The 26038-nt window shown below is 38.2% G+C and overlaps 1 protein-coding gene across 7 annotated transcripts in view; it reads right to left on the bottom strand.

Annotated features, from left to right (window-relative positions):
• The window catches only part of WDFY3 (WD repeat and FYVE domain containing 3), a 258678-nt gene that overhangs the window by 155773 nt on the left and 76867 nt on the right, over positions 1 to 26038 (bottom strand). For all 7 annotated transcript variants that reach the window (XM_014585831.2, XM_014585832.2, XM_006143286.3 and 4 more), the window contains exons 3-7: positions 23803 to 23926; positions 14455 to 14564; positions 9071 to 9232; positions 1483 to 1675; positions 63 to 249 (exon numbers count right to left, since the gene is read on the bottom strand). In XM_014585831.2, the coding sequence (XP_014441317.1) occupies positions 63 to 249; positions 1483 to 1675; positions 9071 to 9232; positions 14455 to 14564; positions 23803 to 23926 (776 nt within the window). The remainder of the gene's footprint in view (positions 1 to 62; positions 250 to 1482; positions 1676 to 9070; positions 9233 to 14454; positions 14565 to 23802; positions 23927 to 26038) is intronic.

Here is a 26038-nt window from a genome sequence, read left to right as displayed (position 1 = left end):
TCTTTTAATAGAAAAAGACTGAATACATATTTAAAATATATTCTTAAATCTGGGAGTTTTACCTAAGCAAGAGATCACAAAGGAAATTATATCCTTGCCATATCCGAAAGTCATCCAAAAGTGTCTGGGAAACATCACTGGAATCTTTGAGGAAACAAGAAAGTCCAGCAAACATTTCAACAATTTCTAGGGGAGACAGGTCATCTGACTGCTGCATGTTCTGAACACATGTGGATAAACATTCTTTTTCTGTAGGAATAAAGAATTAAATATGCAGTATTTATTTCAAATGCAAAAGAAAGTTTTCTTTATTCTTAACTGTTTTGAATGAGATATTAAATTTTAATGTGTCTAAAAAATACTGGGAGATCAATGCTACACATCGTAAAATAAACATAAGATTCAAACGCACTAGGAAAGTCTTGCCTCTATGTAGTAAACAACAACACAATACATCACATTTTGATGTCCTATTAAATTAAATGGCCAGTGCCAAATGATATTTTTGATTTTCTATATTGACATAGGAACAGGATGAAAAATTGCCTTTTAAGGGTTAACAAAAAATCCAATAATTAATTAAAAGTTCAAATTAGAATGAAAATAAACTGAGATACAATAATACATCAGGAAGTAAAAAAATTTAACTTGTACTATATATTACTAATTTAAAACACAGTTATTGTACCCTATATTTTGACTTTGAGGCTCTATGGTATTTCAAAGAAAAATTTCCTTTTCTTATAGTTAGTGAAATGTATTTGCATAAAGAGACCAAGTGCCTTAAATAAAAGCTAAGATGTATCATAGGAATGTAAGAAAAATTTTAATGATTGATTCATGTATCAGGTACTAGGTTTCACATGTATTGTTTATTAATTATAAGTGAACAAATAGTTGTACTATTTTGAAAGAGTTTAAGGACAATACTAAATATATATTCAATAAATGGACTACTTGAGATGTTAAGGCAATTGTCTCCTATATAGATATTTTAAAGGACAGTTGAGTTTTACAAGCATTAGACAGACGATTACCCTCTAGGGCTAAAAAAAAGTCCTCCCTACTGCTAAAAAAAGTCTCCCTAATTCCATCTATGTTATATCAAACAGATTTACTTGTGAAAAATATCTTCAGAAAGATCAGAACCACAGCACTTCAAAAAATACTTACCTTTTTTCAGTTGGAAAAAAAAAGTAAAGAAAGAACAGGACGTGACACTGACCTTACATTATATTACGTTTGAACATTTACACAATGACGGGTTTATGTTAACTTCTGTAGATAGCAAACTCGCAAGAGTTTCTTATATTGAAATACCCTACAAATACAAAAATGTCATGTCTCCTTTTAAATTTGTCTTTTTAATTTAAAGGAGGAACTCTGTAAAATCAAAAGATAAACATAAATGTATCATGAAATGAAGGAGAGAACAGTGGAAGAAATTTAGAGCACCAAATGAATACACTGGGAGATAGTCACCGTGAATATACTTTACTACATTGACGCTGAGACCGTGACGGGATATGGTCATGAGGACTTCTCCGGCACTCTTCCTCCAAGGCAGGTTGTAGGGAGGGCACCAAGAGGTTATTGCACTGAATAGAAGCTGGAGATCATCCTTCTGAGCTAGCTCCTCTGCCGGAGAAACAAAACTGCAGAGTTTCACTAAGATCTGAAACAAACAAACAGAAAAAACACGATTGTGCAAATAAATAAACGGTGAGTAAAAGCTTCGAAAGGACTAGATGAGAATAGTATTGAAAGGTTCAGAGCTGGACAACATCATTTACACTTTCATTTAGGCAACATTAAAAAAGATATCTATGATTCAGAATTGTGTTATGCTAAGATAGTAAACCAGCCCTACTTATATCAACCTGTTAAAAAAAAAATTACAATCTTCTCTCTACCATCATATTTTTGTATACCTTGGCCTCAGACAGTATAAAATAGTTATTACTTTCTCAATGTTTTATTTTCCTAATTTATTTCATTTTCAGTTTGCCACAGGTGAAAGGTAATGTTCTCCTTTTAAATGACAGTTTAGGAAGATGAGAAAATGAAAACCAGATCTTGCAAAGTATTTTAAAATCAATTCAGTTTCCTACAAAAGTAAAAGGGAATTTTAGGATAACATAAATCAGCTTAATTTGGAAGTATCTTTTAATTATATCTAGTTACCAAAAACCTTTTAATGTATGGCCTTTAAAGAAGACTCAAGACTTCTTAAATGCTGAAATGAGAACGTACTCCTTTATGATGATTTGCAAAATACACACTACACAAGTGCTCTCAGTATTACATGGTGAATTCAGCAGTGGTCTCTGCCCTCAATGGACTCCTCCTTCTAATCCCAGTTAAGTGTCAGGAACAATTAACTTTTCTAGTCTGTCCTAAAATTTTATCACCTAAATATATTTTAGAATATGTAATACAGGTCAGTCCATGGCCTAATGGTTAAGGCAGCCAGATTCTACATGACCAACTATGTGGATAGAATCCCCAATTCAGTGGGACCAGGCAGTAGGTGTAATGGCTATGCGCTGGACTCCCACGTAGTTGACTGCGGTTTCAGTCCCAGACCCAGAGGCTTAAAACTCACACCAGGCATGTGTGCATGAGTGTCCAAGATCCCAAGAGAAGAATGGAGGAGAAGGGATTGTGGCATGGCCATCCCCCCCTGGGGGGTGATTTCTCACTTTCTATCTCTCTGTCTCTCTCTTTCTGGCAAGCACACACACCCTATAGCAAAAACCTCTCCCCTACCCCCACCCCCCAAAAAAAGAATCCCCAATTCAGTAGCATGAAAAACAAGCAGGGTGTGTGTGTTTGTGTGTGTGTGCATGTTTCCAAATCCTGAGAAGATAAAGAAATGGAAGAGGAGGGACTGCAGCATGATCAGGCTCCACTGGGGGTGCCTGCCCTGTCACTCGCCTGCCCTCCTCCAACCCTCTTTCTTTCTGGTGAGTGCATGCACTCTCTGGAAAAAAAAAATTACATACATAATATGAACAAAATAATTATAAACCGTGAAATAATTTTATTCCCTTGAAAGAAGAATGCTTCATGAAATGTGGGTAATTTTGCATCAGTGGGAAAATTGCTAAATAGAAAGGTATTTGACTAGTCTGTCCTAAAATTTTATCACCTAAATATATTTTAGAATATGTAATACAGGTCAGTCCATGGCCTAATGGTTAAGGCAGCCAGATTCTACATGACCAACTATGTGGATAGAATCCCCAATTCAGTGGGACCAGCAGTTAGTGTAATGGCTATGTCGCTGGACTCCCACGTAGTTGACTGCGGTTTCAGTCCCAGACCCAGAGGCTTAAAACTCACACCAGGAATGTGTGCATGAGTGTCCAAGATCCCAAGAGAAGAATGGAGGAGAAGGGATTGTGGCATGGCCATCCCCCCCTGGGGGGTGATTTCTCACTTTCTATCTCTCTGTCTCTCTCTTTCTGGCAAGCACACGCACCCTATAGCAAAAACCTCTCCCCTACCCCCACCCCCCAAAAAAAGAATCCCCAATTCAGTAGCATGAAAAACAAGCAGGGTGTGTGTGTTTGTGTGTGTGTGCATGTTTCCAAATCCTGAGAAGATAAAGAAATGGAAGAGGAGGGACTGCAGCATGATCAGGCTCCACTGGGGGTGCCTGCCCTCTCACTCGCCTGCCCTCCTCCATCCCTCTTTCTTTCTGGTGAGTGCATGCACTCTCTGGAAAAAAAAAATTACATACATAATATGAACAAAATAATTATAAACCGTGAAATAATTTTATTCCCTTGAAAGAAGAATGCTTCATGAAATGTGGGTAATTTTGCATCAGTGGGAAAATTGCTAAATAGAAAGGTATTTGAAATAGCATAGTGTGTCTGAGAAGGTTGGGTCTTCCTTTATCTGTTTCCTTCAATGTGTAAACTTTGACACAGAAGCTAATAAATTCTAGTTGCCAAATACAATAAGAGGAGGAAAAAGATCCAGAAAACTCAGAAAACAATATTTGTAACTTAAGAAAATCTAGGTACCCTCCCATGCCTAGAGAAACCACTAGATACTAAATGCCCAATTAATATGTGCAATATGTGTGTCTTTCCCTGTATGTGGATACTGATAGTCGGATGCAACAAAAAGTTATATGCTCAAAGAAATGTATTATTGATTAGGTTTTGTTGATTCTGGCACTGATTTAAGTAAATCCATTTCTGTAATTTGCAACACACACACAATAATAAAATAGGTTTTTCCAAGTCAAATCCCTGTTCTCAAAAACAAATTCAATTTAATAATTCCTTGAATCTGTTGACTCCTAAGATAATTGGTTCTTAATCTTCACAGGCAAAAGGATTCTTAAAAATAATCTAATATAATCCTTACATTAAACTGAAGAGTCTACTTGTCCTCCTTCTTCTGCCCCTACGCTAACTCCTATTTGTGAAGACTATTACCTGCTACTTTCCGAGAGTAGCAGAGCAATAATTGGCCACAGCAACAAGAAAATGAATGCCAGCATGAAGCACTACCAACTGCTAGGGTCCCAGGGAACCATCTGTCACATAACATAAACATAAGGATTTTATCTATCATAAAACATTTGATAAGCTCATCTCGATCGTTATCTAGACAAAATAATGAGCACAGTATCTTGCCTGTGAAACAAAGGAAGTGATGCCTGCCAAGGAAGCCTGAACTGGACGTTAGAAGAGCTAGGTTCTCTTCCCTGCTGCTCACCTGTTGGGGGTCATGTATTCCAATATACTGAAATAAGTCCCACATTATTTGAAAGTCAGCATCCACTATTTTTAAATATTGACAATTTCTTCTTTTCGTTTTGAAAGAAAGCTTTGCTATGCTTAGTTAGGTATTAGAGGCATAAAATGCAGTTTTCATTTACTGCCCAAGGCATTAATTAGTTCTTCAGAAGGGCTTTATTAAAATGGAGCTGCTATTCTAATCAGCAAAGACTAATCCACTACATTCATCTGCAATGTCTTCAAGCAGCTTTATTCCTACGAGATTTCCTCCTTCATTTATTCTCATTGCTTTTCTGACAGGTCTAACTCAGGAGTCAGATAAATCTGGGTTTTAATCCTATTTCTCCCATTGACTCGTAGAATCGTTTTGGAGAAGAGCAAAAGCTTTGAAGTCAGCGGGTTGTCTTACCATTATATGAGGTATGTGTTATTAACTACAAGCACAAAAATATCTAAAAAGCCAAATGTTCAGTAAATATTTACAGACTTAGTATTTTATTTGATAATATTAGTCTGTTTTTTTTTGCCTTGATCTCCCTCTCCTATGTCCTTTCATCACTAGCAACTCTACAAACCAGGGCCATTCTTGCAGTGAAGACCTCAGTCACAGGAGGTAAGTGCTCAAACCAGTATCTGTACCAGTTCTACCTAACCTACCACAGAGCCGTTGCCCTCTCTATTCTCCTTCTGCTCTTCAGGTAGTGGAGTGGCAACCGTGCAAACACGGTTACATTTATTTAATGTCTACTGTGTGCTATGCAGAGACTTGCAACTTTATATATTATTTCACTTAAGCCTCACAAAAATCCTCTAAGTAAATGTCATTATTTCCCTTTCATAGGGAAATAATTCCTTGAATCTGTTGACTCCTAAGATAATTGGTTCTTAATCTTCACAGGCAAAAGGATTCTTAAAAATAATCTAATAATTCTCTTTCACTGAGAAATCTGCATCTGAGATTACATCATGTCAGAGAACTAGATTCAAACATGTTTACTTTTTACTGTGGTTTAAAACAATGAAAAAAATCTCATAGTGTAAAATTTACCATCTTAGGTTCAACTGTGATGATACACAGACAGGGCCACCATTTGGGAGGCTAGTGGAAGCTACATGGTAAGCCCAGTCTGGTGTCCAGGCCAACCTGAGCATCCAGGTGTGGTTAGGCGTGCCTACGATCCTGGCAATCAGTAGGCCACAGCAGGAGGATGGTGATATAGTGAGACTCTGTCAAAAATATCTATCTCTTGGCCCATTCAGGTGATGCAAGTAATAGCATATTGCTCTGCAGTGCTGGAGGCCACAAGGCCAACCACAAGCTCAGATCCTGAGTCAACACGAAACATGCCAGGTGTGTGCCTGCATCCAAGATCCTGAGTAGCTGGAGAGCTAGAGAAAGGGACTGAGACATAATGAGACCTCGTCAACAATGCTTTGTGTCTCTTTCTTAAACTCTCTTACATGTACTACCTCGCGCCTTTTCTCTCTCGTGAAGAAATAAAACACAGACACAAACAAACAAGTACTGAAACCGAGCAAGGACCCCCTAATTTATTTTCTAAAGTTCTTGAAATATAAGGTCCATTACACTGTAATGGCCTAAGTAAGAAGTAAGTCTTCAGACTTTTGGTTATGATAATGACCAATGTGGACCATGAATGAGGATCATTTGACCTCTAAGACTCTCACTTAAAGGAAAGGTAAGGTTTTCATTTCAATATGTAAGGTGTTTTATAGGCTGGAAACTGCTGGTTGTGAGCTCAAAGACTCCAGGCTGAATAGCTCCAGATACGTGAAGAGAAATTTGATTATCTAAGGCCTCACCAGTCAAGAATGCCCACGAGATGATCACGTCCTCTTGAACCAATCACTGAACTGATCATGGGCCTGGGACCTCTGCCCCTAATTTTGCCCTTAAAAGTGCATCTGGGGAACATCTCGGGGAGACCGAAGCTTTTCAGCAAGAGCTGCCCCGCTCTCCTTGCTTTACGCTTTACAATAAAGCTGTACTTTCCTTCATCACACCATGTGCCTATAGTATGGTTTATAGCGCTTGGGCGAGCAAACCTGATTTGAGTTCAGTAACAATACCAGGCTAGCATCTTAGCTCAGCAGTTAAAAAAGCTGGATCCTACATGGTCGACCATGGTTCAAATCCCAGACACAGTGACTTGAAAACATGCTGGACATGGGAACCAGCAGTTAGCGTAATGGCTATGTCGCTAAACTCCCATGTAGTCGACCATGGTTCGTGTCCCAGACCCAGTGGCTTAAACTCACACTAGGCACATATACACGCGTGCCCAAGATCCCAAGAAGAGAATGGAGGAGAAGGGATTGCGGCATGGCCATCCCCCTGGGGGTTGATTTCTTGTTTTCTATCTCTGGCTCTCTCTATCTTTCTGGCGAGCGCACATGCCCTATAGCAAAAACCTCTCGAAAAAAAAAAAAATGTTGGACACGTATGCATGCCCAAAATCCTGACAAAAAGGAGAAGAAATGGAAGAGAAAGAACTGTGGGATAACCACATAATGTTGTTGGGTGCTTTCTCTCTCTGGCTCATGTACACACCTTCTGGCAATAATAAAAATAATAAAATTATCTTTGTCTCCTTTTCCCTCTTTCTTTTACAAAAGAAAAACAACTTACCATCTCAGTCATGTATAGTACAGCATTATCAACTGTATTTATACTGTAGCTCAATATATCTCTACAACTTTCCCATCTTACAAAACTGAAACTCTATACCCATTGAACAATAATTCCCCTTTTCTCCTTCCCCTTGGTTCCTGGCAATCAGCAATCTACTTTCTGTTCCATCTGATTACTTGAGATACTGCTATATGAGTGAAATCATCCAGTATTGGCCTTTTTGTGTCAAACACACATTTTCAGTGCTGTACTCAGTAGTCCCATGAGTGTATGACAGTTAAATATTTGTGGTTCCTTGTTTTGAACATCTTCTCCAAAGAAAAGACATCACACATGAAGACTAGATTCCCAGGCTAACAAGAAAAGGCCTAGTAAACCTATGCTAGTTCACAATGCTATTAGAAAAACAGTGACAAGAGTGGGAAAGAGGAGCTTTTTAGGCAGAGGGCAAAGAGGGGAAGTACCAATAAAATATACTATCTTTTATGAATTAAATGTTTACAGGCTAGGGACTTCCTATATATAAACAGCAAGTAAAGAGAATGTCTTGATGTTATAAGAAATACTACCCAAATTGTAACATGATCATCAAAAAACATTTTCCTTGCTTATTTATTTTAGAGAGGTTATTAATATATCAAATATGATCTCAATACCTGAATCTGTTCAAAGAAACAAACCTGATAATACCTCAAATACTGTTGAAAAGAATATTTTAATAGTCTTTCTATAGATCCAAGAAATGTGGCAATGATATGAGATAAAATATAACAAATAGGGTCAGTCCAGGACATGGTGGTTAAGGGAGCTGGGTCCCACATGGTCAACCACACAGTTCAAGTCCTGGACCTGGTGGCTTTAAAAACACTGGGCACATGTGTGTGCATGCCCCAAATCCCAAATGAGAAACAGAGCATGGATTGTGTGGATTGTGTGACTGCGCCCCAGGGGGAGTGCTTTCTCTAATTCCTTCTTTCTCTCTGCTTAATGCACATACCCTCAGGTGACATTTAAAATAATGATAATAAACAGAAACAAATACTATCTTAAGGAATCATCCATTTCATTTATTTATTTTTTAGTGCTTTGTCTGTCTGTCTGTTTTGCCATAGAGCATGGCAAAAGAGACAGAGAAAGGGAAAGTGAGAAATCATCCTCCAAGGGAGATGGCCATGTCACAGTCTTTTCTCCTCCATTCTTCTCTCAGGATTTTGGACACACGCACACATGTGCCTGGTGTGATTTTCACGCTGCCAGTCCAGGATTCAAACCATGGTCAGCAATGTGGAAGTCCAGTGCCACAACCAACACACCACCTGCTGGCTCCAGCCATTTCATTGTTTTTATTTGTTTGTTTGTTTCTTTGTTTTTAATTACCAGGGAGCAAATGTGCTCATCAGAGAGAGACAGAGACAGAGAGAGAGAGAAAGCACTCCTCAATAGGCTTGGTCATGCTGCAGTCCCTTCTACTTCACTTTTCTACCCTGTTAGGATTTGGACACATACATACACCACGTGTCCCGTGTGCTTTCCCAGTCACCAGAGCACAGGTTCAAACATGCGATCCACCTCCCTTAACCACTAAGCTATAGGGCCAGCCCCCATTTCACTTTATGTAGAGCTAGACAGATGGCCAGGCAAACAGCACCTTCCATACCTGTACAAAAACTTTCTGGAGTAGTCCTCGTCGTTCTGCTAGAGGTAGCTCATTCTGTGCACCTCCAACTGCCTCAGGCACATGTGGAAGGTCAAAAAACAGATATAAACACTTAACCAAGGTGGAAGGCACGGACATCGTTGTCATGCAGTCCACGGTTTTCTGAAACACAGACCAATAAATAAGTGAATAAACAGGCAGACAGAAGTAACTGTAAATGGTACCTGATGAATAATTCACAAGGGTTACGTCAGAAAAATCAATATAAAGGCAACTTTTTAGATGTGTGTAAGAATTTAAAAATGACCCCATGCTGAGAAATACTCAATTTCCTATTTGGATAAATTTGCTTTAGTCAAATATTGAGATTGGTTGGATTGTTATATAGTAAGTTATTTATTAAAGTTGGTATTTATTTATTAAAAAAATATGTTTCAAAGAACATAAACTGTAAGATTTAGGGGGAAAAAAGCAGTTAATCATGAACTACATAATTTTCCTGGGCCTCACTTTCCTCTCTTACAACATGGATAGCATGATACATACTCTTAAGGTTAATATGAAGGTTACGTAAGATAATAAATGCAAAGACATTTAATTAATAATGCAAAGACATATTACACAGTAACTCATATATTAGTAGTTGCTTTATTATTATTATTATTTTTAGATTTTTGCTTTAGGACATGTGCCCTTGCCGGAGAAAGAGAAAAAGACAGAGACAGTGAGAGGAAAAGTGAAAAATTGCACCCAAAGGGAGATGGTCATGTTAAAATCCCTTCTCCGCTGGGCACGTGTGTGTGCATGTCCAAGATCCTAAGAAGAGAATGGAAGAAAAAGGATTGAGGTGTGGCCATCCCCCCGGGGGATGGGGGGGGTGATTTCTCACTTTCTCTCTCTCTGTCTCTCTGTCTTTCTGGCAAGTGCATGCACCCTACTGGTGATAAACCTCTCTAAAAATAAATAAATAAATAAATAAATAACAATAACAATAAAAAAAAATAAAATCCCTTCTCTGTTCTCCTCCCAGGATTTGGGCATGCACACACACATGCTGGGCATGACTTTCAAGCAACCTTGTCCAGGATTTGAGCTGCAGTCAGGCATATGGGGGTCTAGCAACGTAACTGCTAAATCATCTGCTGGCCCTTCTTTATTATCATCTTTATCTTTATTTATAGTGGATTTGGGAGCAGTAAGGATATTTGATAGATACAGCCAACAGAGACACAAATACATCTCTATATTATTTTCAAAGATTTCTAGTGCAACAAATTCTAGATCTTATTATAAATATTTTAATGTCGTTAATAAAATAAAGAAGCCACCAAAATTTTCCTTGGCACGGCTTGGAATAAAATGTTTTATCATGCTGGAAAGCAACAGGTTGGCATCACCTGTTAATTAACCAAAATTTACTTTCTCATCAAACATTTAAGTGCCTAAGGCATGTCAAGTAGTGTGCTGGGGCCTGAGTATGTGATGACTAAGCGTGCGTGGCCTTCAGAAGGTCACAGTCTACTAGCATTCGTAGATTAATAAGTAATCATAATTTAATCTTTTAAATCTAACAATGGTAATATGTACAGAATTATATAAAAGGAAATCATCAACACAGCCAGAAACAGAATAGAAAAGTGAAGGCAAATATGTAGGAGGTTAGGCCTCAAATGACATACTTGAGGACCCACGGATCCAAAATTGCTCACTCCTGAAAAGCCACAATAAAGGGACCAGCAGTTAGCATAATGGCTATGTCGTGGGACTTCCACGTAGTCACCTGCCGTTCGCGTCCCGGACCCAGTGGCTTAAACTCACGCCAGGCGTGTGTGTGCGCATGCCCAAGATCCTGAGAGGAGAATGGAGGAGAAGGGATTGCGGCATGGCCACCCCCCTGGGGATTGATTTCTTGCTTTCTGTCTCTCTGTCTCTGTCTTTCAGCGAGCACACGCACCCTATAGGAAAAACCTCAAAAAAAAAAAAAAGCCACAATAATAATAATGACTCTTATTAGTGTTTATTAAGTGACTGGGAGAAGGCTAAGTCTTTTTATGCATTATTTCATCTATTCCTCAAGTACACCATATGAGGCAGACCCTATGATTGTATGATCCTTATTTTATAAATGAAGCAAATGAGAGCCATCTCTTTCCTACCCCGGTTTGGGTCAGAGACAGTTAAGTGATCCATAAAGTGTGTACGCTGAACGATTTAGGAAAATGGTCTCACATTCTGGTTTGACTTGTTTTGTTGGCAATGGAGATCAACAAAGAATTACAAAAAAGTGGTAGGACCAGATCTCAAAACATTATAGTAGGTGGCAGTAGTAGAGATCATTAATTAAATATAAAGAGCTGGAGCAAGGGTGATTAGGAAACAACGCAGGAAATCATGAAAGACAGGCCTGAAATAATGCAAATAATGCATCAGAGAGGTAACGGGGGAGAGGCAGCCTCAAACATAATTCCTTGCCAGATCTGGCCCCTTTCTACACCAAAGATAATCCCTTGTCAGATCTGGCCCCATCATGGCATTTAGGCCCCATTACGCATCTCATATCATTTCCTGCCTTAAACACTCTGCTCTACTCACCTATAATGTGGCCTTACATCTAACATTCAGTTTAAACATCTGCTATGTTGCAAATTTACCTTAATTTCTCATCTTCTCTGTACCTTTACCTTCAAGATGTTTAACTCTCACATTTCTGTTTTCACAGTACTACATGTATTTCTTTACTGTATGTTATGGTATTATCTTTCTCAGCTTTATCTTTGTCATCTATGTGTTGTGTCAGGACCATGTTTTAGTTACCTTTGTATCTTGCTATTGTCTGCAGAAAATGGCACTCAGTAGACTATTACTACTGTAGCTTCCCCTGCCCATTAAGCAAAGTGGTATAATTTTTCATTTTCACCTTATTACTAGTAAAGTTAAAGCCTAACTTGGCATCCAAACTATGGTAACATCTCTAATGTTTAAGAATAGGTTTCTTATGATTCATTTCTTGTATTTTTAAGGCTACCTATCCATTTGTGCACATTTAAATCTAATCTTCATCTACTGAGGGTCTATGTATTACACTGTCTGCTCACAACTTTGGAAAAATAAAGCAACTACAAAAAATATCAATAGGACACACTAAACTGCAATTTAAAATTCCTTTTAAATAATTACACACTAATAGTAAATATTCAAATATTCAAATTTTAATAGCATGTAAGAATATGCTATTCTAAACCAAACTCTAGTTCGGTCACACAGAGGCATTTACAGCTACCATTAACAGCAAACAGAGCTGGGATTTTGTTGGTCATCCAGGATGGTCAAAGATACATGAGAACAATGCTCAACCTCAGCACTCTCTGAAGGTTACTTAGAGAGACCAACTATCTCCACTTGCCTGAAGCTGAGGGGTTGGTTTCCTAGGATGTGGCACTTCCTATACTAAAACTTGGAAAGTCCCAGTAAAACAAAACAAAACAAGTTGATCACTCTGATTATGTGAGTAAAACAAACAATAAGTTTTAAAAAAATCCCATGGGAAACACAAAAGAAACAGACTATTTCAAGGGAAAAAAATCCAAGTGCTACTTATTTTGGGCTCGTGACTAACTTTAGGATAGTGCATACTAAGAGGTATGGACTATTTCAGCTGAGACCAGTCACTGCAATACAACTGGTATCACAGTCACCTTTGTAAACTCCATTCCTAGTCATGTGAGGTGTTTGGGAGTCCACCGTTTATAGAGAGCAGATATTCCCAAGATTGGTCCTGACTTTGATTCTACTCTGGAATTTAGAAGGTTAAATAAAACTCCTTCATTCCCAAAACATCAAATACCAAAAATCAGGTATCCAAATGGCTCATTCATGAGTATATGTAATGTGTGCCTAACAGATACTTAAATATGAATTAGAGGAATTAGAAAGCAACCTCCAGGGCCTGGTTCCATTGCACAGTGACAATTACTGCTCAAGAGAAGCTGGATTCTACGTGGTGACTGTGGTTTAAATCCTAGGTCGGGTCATCCTGAAACACACCAGGCATACATGTAAGTGTCCAGGATCCAACTGCCTGGAGGGTTGGAGAAAGGAGACTGCCATGAATAGATCCTGTGAAGGGTGTTTTCTCTTTTTCTCCCCCCATCTCTAACAGACATGTATGTGCATGTCCTCTGCCATGAATGAAAAAAATTAGGATTTTTGTTTTTTGTTTGGTTTTAAAGAAGAAAGAAAACTGGGGTCAGCCGACTTTTCTTAACTGGCATACTGGTTAAGACAGCTGGATCCCACATGACCAGCTATATGGTTCAAGTTTTGCACTGGGCAGCTTGAAAAACATGCATACGTGCCCAAAATCCCCAAAAGGAGGAGGAAATAGAGGAAAAGGAATCATGGCATGACCATCCCCCAGAGCTGGTGTTTTCTGTCTCTATGCCCCTCCCCCACTTCCTCCCTTCTCTCCCTCTCTCTTTCTCTCTCCAGAGAGCACACGCACACACACACACACACACACACACACACTCTCTCTCTCTCTCTCTCTCTGGCAACTTAGAAAAAGAAAGAAAGTAATCTCCAGAATAAATGAAGAAAGTAATATGCATTACCTGCAAAATGTCAATGTTTCCTTATTTGCCATAAAAATTTAAAAATATTTACCACATCATTTATTCCACATTAGCAGAATGACATTAGGTAGATAGTGATTTTTCTTTCCCTTTTTTTGTTGGAGAGGTTTTTTTCGCTATAGGGGTGCATGTGCTTGCCAGAAAGACAGAGAGACAGAAAGTGAGAAATCATCCCCCACAGGGTCCCCCCTATGGCCATGCCACAATTCCTTCTCTTTCATTCTCCTCTTGGGATCTTGGGCACACATGCACACGTGCCTGGCGTGAGTTTAAGTCACTGGATCTGGGACTCGAACCATGGCTGACTACATGGGAGTTTAGCGACATAGCCATTACACTAACTGCTGGTCCCGGTAGTGATTTTTCTAAGCTGGAGTTTCCCTAACACAAATGACAACAGAAGTGCTAGGATGGGCCTGACAGACCCAGGGTTCCTGGGCTACTAGCCTCCAGTCACAACCTGTCCATCTCTTTTCCCAATGTGTACAAAGGGTGTCAGTCTGTATGTGTTATGATGTGACAAATGTGGAAAACACTACTCCAAGCCATTCGTTGCCACATGAGTTGTGCATAAAATATCAAGGTCCTTACAGAGACGTTGTAAGAAGCATAAAATAATGTTTTAGAAGAATTAGAAGAACACAAATGATTATTCTTGTTTCTTATTTAGATATGATGATACATTTAATAAAAATAAAATCTTAAGATGATACAAAAAGGTTGAGTTATCTCATATGAAAACTAAGAACTCACCTGACCAGAGGATGCTAACAAATTAATGGTTGTCAGAAGCATCCAGCCTCTACTAGCTTCTTCACTCTGATTGATTTCTAGGAACTGGACTATGGCCCGACTTGCAGCCTCTATAAAACCAAAGGGAAAGCCATTAACTGCGGAAAAGAAAATCACATATAAAGATTTTTCCTTAAAACCTACCCAAGTAAATGATCATTTACTGAGCATATACTTTACATCAGTACTATGACATACGCTGTTGAAAAAATTAAAAATATCAGTGCTTTAAAATGGTATATATAGACTCTTAAAAATCATTAGTACAGAAAGGTAAACACCAACTTATATATTTTAGGGATTGCTATGTCATAAAATAATCAAAAGGTCACAGGAGAGGTCCAATTTGAGCTCAGCTAGCCTGGAAAACAACTATTGTATCTTTCTCCAGCAGGTAGGAGGGACGAAGAGTACAGAGAGAATAGGAACACAGTATTAAAAGTGTGGCCAGAGGAATGAGCCTACTAGGTACAAATCAAGACAAAGATCTGTACTGACACTGACTCAATACTCTAGAGGAGCATATGATAAGTAGAGCTTACTATCAATAGTGGTGATTAAAAAAACACAGATGCCCACTTATGAAGGAGGGCAAGCTAAGGGCTCTATTTGACCCTTCTGGCAAGAAGAAGCAAACATAGTTTTCTGAACAAACCAGATGATGAAAGGCGTACTCTAAGACTATTAATCTAGTGATAATGTGTATGACAAACTGGAGGCCAGAGAGACTGATGAAAGGGAACTGAAATGAAGAGGTTGCCTCAGGGATACACACAGGGACAACATGAGTGGCTGACACAGGAACAATGAGTTAAACAGGGGAGTCATTCATAGAGCTGTGGTCTTAAAAAAAAAAAAAAACTTTGAAAGTAAATTTGGTGGATTACATTTATACAGAGAAGAGTACTAATGTACACTTCTGCTCATAAAAAAGCGGAAAGTAGAATAAGTAGAATTTAGATTGCCTTAGATGTATTTCGTTCTTCACTTTAACACACTCAATTTCAATGTGTTTTATTAGATAACTGAAGACAAAACTAACATATGATTCTGTGCTGGGTATATTTCATCTTTATGACACTTCCTTTTGAGGAAATACTTTACCAGAAAAAAAATTTAAATAGCTTATTTTTATTGAGTCTTAACTATATATTAAGCACTATTTTAAGTACTTATGGATTTAAATAAGCACTGTTTGAAGCAACTGTGGGTTTAACTCCTCTAGTTTTTATAAGAATCTAATGCGCTGATTTCTATTAATATACCCTTTATGATATAATGAGAAATGATGAGAACAAGTAATTTGCCTATAGTCACATAGCTAGCCAATGAACTCACATTCAAACTCATTTTCTAATCCAGGCTATTTGGTCTGTAAGAGACAAAGATGGTGATTAAATAAATAAATAAAATAAAATAAAATAAACTAGAAGCTGGCAGGTAATGAGAAAGTAAGCTGCCAGGTCCAGGACTCGAACCACAGTGGGCCATGTGGGAAACCTGTACCTTTATCCACCACACCACCTGCCAGACCCAAATAAATAATTCTTTTAAAAAATTAGTGAGAGAGGGAACCAGCAGTTAACGTAATGGCTATGTTGCTGGACTCCCACATAGTCAGCTGCGGTTGGCGTCCTGGACCCCGTGGCTTAAAACTCATGCCGGGCGCGTGTGCGTGCGTGCCCAAGATCCCGAGAGGAGAAGGGATTGCGGCGTGATCATCCCCTCTGGGGGGTGATTTCTAGCTTTCTGTCTCTGCGTCTCTCTCTGTCTCTCTGGCGAGCGCATGCGCCCTATAGCGAAAACCTCTCAAAAAAAATAAAAAATTACTGAGAGAGAGGCAACCTAACAGACACCTAGCTTATTTCAAATACTCAATATCGTCTAAGTGCTGAAATGACCGCATTGCTATGATTACTGATTTATACTCTTATCCCTCTCTAGAAAGCAAGCTCCATGGAAACAGACTCCGTAAGTAAGTCGTTCGCTTCTGGTTTCCACAGTCCATCGCGCACTCCCTGGCCCAAGTGCCACTCACTGTATGCTTGTCCAATGAACTACCCTAAGTAAGTCAAAGGAGGATGCATGGGTTCAACTTCTCATGACTGTCAGGAGGTTTGGACTTACCATGCATACAAGGGATTCCTGAAAGTCTTGGAAAGGGAATTAACCCCAAAAGAGTAATGTTTAAGGCTGACTAAATAAACTGTGAAGATCTTGTTAGGGAGAGGAAAAAGAACTTTTACCATACCACTGAGAAAAATACTTTAAACAACAGTAATTTGAGATAAAAAACCGATCCACAAAGGACTCGGGGATTTGCCAAAGACTACAAAAACATGAGCCCTTTTCTTTGACAGTACAGTTTTTCCCATCCGTGGGGGACACATTCCCAAACCCTCAGAGGATGCCTGAAACCACAGACAGTACAGTACCCCGTATATGCCATTTTTTTCGTGTATGCTTACACTTGTGACAAAGTTTAATAAATGTAGACACAGTAAGAGATAAACAACAATAACAATAATATAGAACAATTACAACAACATATTATGATAAAGGTTATGTCCATGTGGTTTTTCTCCCTTGCTCTCAAAATAACTTACTGTTGTCTACTCGCTTATTTTCCAACTATGGTTAGTAGTGGGTAACTGCAACTGTGGAAACTAAAACTCGGAGAAGCAGGGACTAATGTAACTAAATACTCATGGAAGCAAGACAACCACTTCCAGTTAGCTAAAACTCTTAAAAGAAGACTGACATGCTATGCTTTTATTTTCTAGGTCTCTTTGTAATTAGGCAACTTGTCTTAAATTGTGCATTTATGCATTTTCATAACTTAACATCTTTCAGAAATGACTTATAATCTTCAAATTAATTTTTTTTTAGTTAAATCAATGTAATGAAATTTTATTTCATAAAACACACTGATAAAAACTAGATCTGGTCAATACCACTTAGGTTTCTCACTGAGAGGGAGAAAAAGGATTTTGAAGAATAAACCCACTGTAAGGAAAAAAATCAAAACAGAGTTATCTTCTCAGTACAGAAGCTATAATACAAACCCATAGACAAGACACAGTTCGAATGAATCTGGATTGCATGCACATTATTTAACACTATCAACTTTAAAAGAAAACCAGGCAAGGTATGTTTCATTACTATTCAGTATGTCACCGGGTATGGACAATGAATGGTAATGCTGGGAGGATGAAGACACCACAAATGTCCTGCTGATTTAAACCAGTTCCATTCATCTGCAAGAGGCAGGCATTTATGTACAAGTGTGTGGTTACTCATGGTTGACTGTGAACATTAAGGTATTTCTCAAGATAAGAAAAGACAAAGAATGGACAAAAGGCCAACATTCTATTTGTTTTGAACGTGTCCAGTGGGTTGTTGTGCTAGATAATACATGCAAAAAGAAAATGAAAAAGACTAACACAGTACAATTATTAACATGCAACCTGTGAACAACTGTTCTTTATGAGGAGAAGGTAGAGAAAACCTAAGTTACCTAAGCAATAATGCAAAATTCTGTTATCCAGCTTTGAGTTACATGCTTATACAGAAAATGAGGCATGGATCGGGTTCTGGGATGTGGCTGAATGATATGGGGACATATTCCAAACTCCACTATCTTTATATAACGAATGTATTCAGAAGAACTATTTTCCTTTAACCTTCCATTTATAATAGTGTCATTCAGAATATCTCAAAGAGATGTTCCACTTCTTTATTTTAAATGGGTAAGCAGTTCATTTTAAGAGCAGACAGCATTTAGTGCTATCTTTAAAAAAATTATGTATACTAGAAAGCAATATTAAATAAAACCTCCATATCACATAGCTCCTTAAAATTAAAAAAAAAAAATTCCCTGCTCACAAACATATCGATTAGAATCTCTGAATTTCAATAACATTTAACAAATACAAATTTAAACAATGATTTAACTGAAATTTATAGGAGTTAATGAAAGGCACTTATTAATATTAACCTATCTTTAGAGCTGTCAATCATTTGATGCAAGCTTTAGTTATCACACTGCATTTCAACATATATAGTTAGAATGACAAAAATAGAAATGGAGTTAGTAGAGCTTATAATTACATCTAAAAAATGAAGACAATCTTAAAGCAAATGCAATTTTCCAGCCTAAATGGACAGAATACAAATAAATTCAATTGGACAATTCAACTGGATTGTTCCTAATGAACAATCAGAATGTAAAACTTGTTAACCCAAGTGCAATACAACAAGTTTTTCCTTTGTCAAGTCCGTTAATGCATACGGCACTTTCAAATGTATGCTTCAGGATGATGTAAGACACATCAATAGCAGTAATACACCTATTTCATTAATAAAGAAAGAAAGCCCTAAATACCCCTGCCCCTCCAAAAAGAATTCCACGAGTTAGTCAGAAAAACAGTATTAGAATTCACAGCTTCCATGCTTCTTTTCATGTGATAATACACAACCACACTTTGGGAATGAAATTACCTGAAGGTGTTGTGGCTCTGAAATCCTTGGAGGACAGCAGGGCACACTGTTTTTCTGTTTAAAAAAAGAGGCTGGGTTGTCTAATTGGGGATTCACTACATTCCACCAATCCTGTCACAGGAGTATTGTGGTCAACAGCACCCAGCCTCTCCACCCCTGGGTTACTGTCCCTTGGGGACTGTACCACTGGGTACAATATAGCAAAGTCGTTAATAATAAACTGAAGATACTATTTTTATACAGGTGGGAATTTTCTGCTTCACTAATGTAAATGGCTCATGTGCCCTCAGAATAAGCAGAATTAGCATGGCTAAACAGAACTGGAAGAGATGGGGAAAAATCTAAAGATATACCTTACATACAACATGACCATAAAATGATCTTTTCTCAGATTAGTTGAGAGTTACTATTTACTTTTAACAAAAGCCATATGGAAGCAACAACCTAGAGAGATTTAAGGGAGAGACCGAGAACTCTGGGAAGTGGTCCCGATGTGTAACTAATCAGTCTGCATATCCATTTTGCATCTTTATTATATCCTAAGTTTCCCATGTTTAACTTCCAACAAATTTAAACAACAGAGCTGCAGATAAGCATGGTTCCTACTGAAAAATCTACAGTTTATGTTAGAAGTGATAAGATTAAAATATTTCATATTTGAGTGGGTGATTAAATAACACACAAAATAACATCTTCCACAACAAATTCGAGGGAGCCCTACAAAAATAAGCTTGTCCTAGTGTACAACAAACATAGGCAACTTTCAAAAGAATAATAGAATGCTCATTTCACATTCTTTTTTGGAGAAAAATTATGTACATATAAATTATGACAAAATTTCTTCCAAAGGTAACTTCCTGTAAAGGTATCTAAAGTGGTGAAATTCACAGAAACAGAAAGTAGAATGGAGGCTGGTGTGTGGGGCAGGGAGGGAGGAAGACAAAGAGTTACTGCTCCATGAGGATGAGGTTCCATTCATGTAAGAGGAAAACACGACAGAGCTGCTGTGTGGTAGGGAGCTTAGGTAGCTAATAGTTAGATAACAAAAAAGGTAAGAGGTAGATCTGCTATCTCTTATCAAACCACAATAAAGCTAAAAAAATAAGGATATGTGAAAATTAGATGCATTTTGTGTTTAATGCACAGCTGTTTCACACTTTAAACGCGCTGTGATTTTGCTATGTAAACTTTTTGTCTTTTGGGCTTTTGCCATAGGATGCGTGCACTCGCCAGAGAGAGACAGAGAGAGGGACTAACGTGTGTCCCTTCAAAATTAGTATTTTTAAATCCTAACCTTCAATGTGATGGTACTTGAAGATGAGGGCTCTGACGGGTAACCAGATTTAGATGAGGTTGTAAGAGTGGGGCCCTCATGATGGGAATCAGTGCCCTTCTAAGTAGAGACACTAGGGGCTTATTCTCTCTTTCTCTCCCATCCAAAAGGCCCAACACCAGAACCTAACCATGCTGGCACCCTGATTTCTAACTTCTGGCCTTCACCTCTGTGAACAACTAAATTTCTGTTGTGTAAGCCTCTCAGCCTGGAAATGTTTATGGCAGCCCAAGTTGACTAATACAACCACTAAAATGGTTGTCAAAGGATTTTTTAAAGGCATAAACCCATAAGAAGAAATATCACTTTCCTATGAGAGGAAAAATGAGAGCAACATTTTAGACACCAAAATAGCAGAGACTGTGGTAAATGATTTAGGAAACCTTAGAATCTTAAAGCAAGTACAAGAAAGCAGAAAAGCAAATAAACTAGCACAGAACCTCTCAGAGGCTCAGGTGTTGGTAGAACTAGCTACCTTTGGGAGCAGAAATAAATACAGAACTATGCAGAGGGGGACTGATGGAAAGTACGCTTAAGAGCAGTTAGAGCTTAGAGGGTACTGGACATGGGCTGGAGGTTTAATTACTGGAAAGTTTAAGAGAGGGAATCTGAATTGCACCAGGCAAAGTGTGGACACACAGTGATAAGTAAAAGTTTATGTTCTTTATGTTGAAGCTCCCCAAACCTTTCTCCCACTTGGCTTCCAAATTCTAAGAGTCAAGACATATTTCCTATTATTATTTTTTTTAAGAGAGATTTTTGCTATAGGGCACATGTGCTCAACAGAGACAGAAAGCAGGAAATCAGCCCCCAGGGGGGATAGCCACACCGCAATCCCTTCTCTTCCATTCTCCTCTAGTGATTTTGGATATGTACACACACATGTCTAGTGTGCTTTAAGCTTCAGGTCCAGAACTAGAACCATGGTCGACTATGTAGGAGTTCAGCAATGTAACCATTATGCCATCTGCTGGCCCCTCAAGACATATTTTCTAAGCACAGGTCAATCTGCCTAAAAAGGAGAAAGACTGCCAACAAGATGGCCCAGCCAGATCACCTTAGACTGAAGTCCACAGTTGTAAAGGACTGCCCAGAATTAAGAAGCTACCCAATGGCTTTTAAATGCTCCATTCTTACATAAGAGCAAATAGTCAAGGGTGAGGTCTATGAGGACATTCAGTAATATAAAAGACAGACAAAACCCCATAAATAAAAAGGCAGGCTTTTTATTAAATTCGAAAGAAAGATATTTAGAAGGATAAAGATGTAAAAGAAAACAAACTTCAGAGAAGCAAGAGAAAAAATGCATCCATGAAAAAATAGAAACCAATAAAAATGAAAAGTTAAAAATAAAAAATAATTGAAAAAAATGAAAAAAACTCCCTAAAAGGGATGGGTGATAAGACTAATGAGATCTCTTAGCCATTAGACAAAAAAAACAGAGATAGAAAATAAGAGAGTACAGATAAGAAAATGAGAAGGACAGTCTAAGAGGAATATCTGACTAAAAAGAGAAAATAGATGTAAAGGATATTATTAAACAATTGACAAAAATTTCCTCAAATTAAAGGATATTGATTCCTACACTAAAATAGGCCCAATGAGTACCCAGCATAATGCATAAACATAGGTCTACCTCAAGATCTTTTATCATGAAAGTTTAGAAGAATAGTAACCAAGAGAGGATCCTAAATGCTTCTTAAAAGAAAAAAAAAAGTCACAGGGAAAGAATCAAGAATCTAGGTAGCTTCAGATATCGTAAAGGCAGAGTAGGAATCTAGAATATAATGGACAGGTTTTTTTTTTAGATTTTGAGATAAAATGATTTCCAACCTAGAATCTGATACTTAGTGAAAGAAGGACTGATATAATAATGCAAGCTGCCATATCCCTGAGTGTTTGCCCTGCACTGCCTGGAGAAGGACCTAGCTCAGACACCACCCTCTGACCATTTCCCCACAGGAGGAACTGCCCTGGAGCTCAAAGTCCCATGAGAAATCGACAGCCTCCCCTCTGGGTAGGAGGGCCTCCTGGGGCTAGATAGCTAGCATTCCAAAACAACCCACATACTTAAACCGCCTAGATCATAAGACGTTTGTGTGTTTCTTCACTGATACAACTGCTTCCGAGCTTGTCCTTTAGCATTGGAGAGCATTCAGGCCTGGGAGGAGACAGCGGGAAGCAGAGACTTGGCTACACCCAAATACAAGCCCCAGCCGCATAGTCAGCAGATCTCCCCCGCACACTTCTCTGGGAGATAATAATGGAGCGGTGCCTTCTTTTCCCTCACTGACTTTTGATTTTCTAAGTTTCCTTTCAACAAAAAAGACATGCTGTGTGAGGTTGTGAGATTGGTTCTAGGCCCTGATAGCTAACAGGTTGTTGGTCTACAGCTGTCACCTTCCTAGGTGAAAAGGAAGGAATCTATTTTATAAAGAAATAGTACAAACAATTTTTATTCACGAGATAGCTAAACACACACACACACGCACACACACAAATTCTTCTGTACCCTTTCTCAGAAAGCTAGTGGAAAAGATGCCTTATCAAAATAAAGAAGTGAATTTGAGAAAAACAATGATATGAGATTCAGGAAACAGGATCCAACCTAAAGAAGTGGAAAGGTACCACAGGATGACGTGAATAGAGATGTAAAAACGCGATGGGTCACAGAGAGACCCCTAAGCTGCATACGGTCCAACAGGACCCAAAATGACCACTAGTGAGGTTGAGGCAGCAGATCAGAGAAGAAAACGTTTTCCTCAAGTAAGGAAATGAAATATTCCATCAAGGAAATAGGACTTAATCCAAGGTGAGATTCAGAAATACTGAAATAGGAAACGATTCTTCTTCTGAGTGAAGCATGGAAATAAGATGGAAACAGGAGTACAGACATGTTTGGGGACTACAAAAAACTAGGCTTGGTTGAAATCCAGAAAAAGAAACTGTACAGGAGGGGGTGGGTAGCAGGGGATGAGAGGGAGGGGCTTCGAGGGAAAAATCATATAAAGGACGCAAGAACGGAAAGTTACTGGTTGAGGATGATGTGTCTGATCATACCTTTGACTTGATTGACCTACAATGCACGTATACTTTCAAAAACCATACTGGATGTGCTGTGTAACGATTAAATGTAAAATGAAAAGAAATAAAAAGGGTTACACTACAAAAATATATAGGGCCCGAACACGGATATGCTTACATGCCACCTTGAGAAATTTGGATTTTATTCTGATGAAACACAGTGGTTACTCTTCCCCTGTGGAAGTCAGAGGAGAGCAGTCTGGAGTGGAACCACTCTACATGAGCGTAGAAGATGTTCAAACTACTGGAAGAATGTGAATGTAAGAATTAGAATCGGGATGGGTGACTGAAATCCACGTGTAGCATCTATTTTCGACCTAGTTGTAATAGAACTTTCATAGACCTGTCTGCCCATTTCAGTCAGTCAGTTGGTTTGGTCTCTGTAAAAATACCTGTAGATTTGTTTGATGCTCTCCTTCGGATTTCTGTCACCATTAGTCGTGAGACTTGTGTTGTGAACTGCAGAAGATCAGAAAATTTTTCTGTCATTGTATTTGGCGGAGCATTTCCAAAAACCTGTAAAGAGAAAAAGTGCGTTTAAGGAAGTATTGCCAGCTGTGGTTATGACTTGAAAACCAAGTCCAAACAAATATACTTAAACATAGTTACTTTGGGTCTCAGTATGTTTAAAATAAATCACAAGTCTACCCACATTTCCCTAAACACATTAAAGAATTTGTTTTAAAAAATTATTAAACAAATGAAATCTAAAAGACTTTACTTATAAAATGTGAATCAATCTCCCTAACAAACTTTAGGATATACACTTCTCTAAGGAAACCTCAATTGAGAATTTAGAGAAAAGTTGGTAAAGTTCTTTGATGATATAGAGAGACACTGGATGATAAAAAGCACAGACTGAGCTATTGCCAAACCCTAGGATGAATATAGAATTCACTAAATTCACCTTAAATCTCAGAAGTTCTAAATTATAATTGTAATAATTTCCAAAACAAGACAGTGATGAAAAAGCCTGAACTAAAGGAAATGAAGAGTTGCAAAATAATTTATGTTTTACAAAATTTTAAAACAAACTTTACAACAAATACCTTTCCTTTTTCTAAATTTACCAGAGTACACATTTGCTTGTTGGAGGGAGACAGAAAGAGAAAGAAAGAAAGAAGAAGAAAAAGAGAAAGTGAGAAAGTACCTCACCAAGAGTGTGGTTATGCCACAATACCTTTCCCTCTATTTTCCCTTCCGTTTTGGATTTTTGGGCACATACACAAGCACCTGGTGTTTTTTATAAGCTGCCAAGTTTGGGACTCTAACCATCATGACACCGCTGAATCAATAATTCTTGAAAATAAAGCAGTATGGGTTCAGCAAAAAGGATAAGAAATGAAGTCAGGGTAGACTGTCACAGATAAAGATACTTTGATGACTATATAACTGTCTTAAAATAGCATTTTAAAAACATTCACAGCTGAAAGGAATTCTCTGTTTTCTAAAGCCATTATATGTATGTATGTATGTGTGTATACATGTATGTATGTATATGTATATATACATATGTGTATATATACATATATACATATATATGTGTATATATGTATACACACACACACACACACAATATAGTACTTAGAAGCAAAGAAAGAAATAATTTACTCAGTGTTGTATTCCCTAGCACTCTATCAAGATGCTCCCTAAGGGGCCAACAGATGGCATAATGGTTACATTGCTGGACTCCCATGTAGTGGACTATGGTTCTAGTCTTGGACCGGCCACTTAAACACACGCCAGGCATGTGAGCATGGATGCCCAAAATCCTAAGAGGAGAATGGAGGAGAAAGGATTGCGACGTGGCTATCCCCCTGGTGGTTATTTCTCACTTTTTGTCTCTTTGTCTCTCTCTCTCTGAGGAGCATATGCACCCTACAGCAAAAATCTCTATCTACCAAAAGAAAAAACAACAACAACAACAACAACAAAAAAGCTGCTTCCTAAATATGGTTATTCGTTTATATCCTGTCAACCCCTACAACAAAATGCTAGAGAACATTTAGGTAGCATCAAAAAAAAAAAACACAAGAGCCTAAGCGAAAAGTAAAAAAGAAAACATGGGCTGGCCCATACCATGGCAGTTAAGCACTGTGGAGGGGAAGTCAGACCCTATGTGGCTAATCTGTCTCTGGTGGCTTGAAAAATATGCTGGGAATGCTTGGTTGTGCACAGGATCCTGACAGATGGAGAGCTGGAGGAATAAGCGCTGGGCCTGACTGGGCCCTGATAGGTGGTACTCAGTCTCTCTTTCTGTTGTGCACACCCTCTGGTATAAAAAAGAGAAAGAGAAATAGGAAAGATTGACAGATGGATGGATGGATGGAAGTAAGCTAGGAGGGCAGGAGAGAAGGAAGGAAGGCAGGAAGGAAGGAAGGAAGGAAAGAAGGAAGGCAGGCAAGCTTATAAAAAAAATCAAGGCCAAGGAAGACTGAAAAATTGGACTAATTAAAAAGTGAAAACCAGAAAGACCTTGATGGCCATGAATTTTGGTTCAAATATACAAACAAGAAAATCTAGTTAATCACATCATTCACAATGTCCTTAGAGTAAGAAAAATACATATTTGAAGAAGTACTTCTGTTCTTCATACTATAAAAAATTTCTTCCAATGAGACTAACAAA

The sequence above is a fragment of the Tupaia chinensis genome, unplaced genomic scaffold, assembly GCF_000334495.1.
Source record: "Tupaia chinensis unplaced genomic scaffold, TupChi_1.0 Scaffold000094_1, whole genome shotgun sequence".
Lineage (NCBI taxonomy): Eukaryota > Metazoa > Chordata > Mammalia > Scandentia > Tupaiidae > Tupaia > Tupaia belangeri.
Note: the sequence above shows the minus strand (reverse complement) of the source record. Positions and strands in the feature narration are given on the sequence as shown.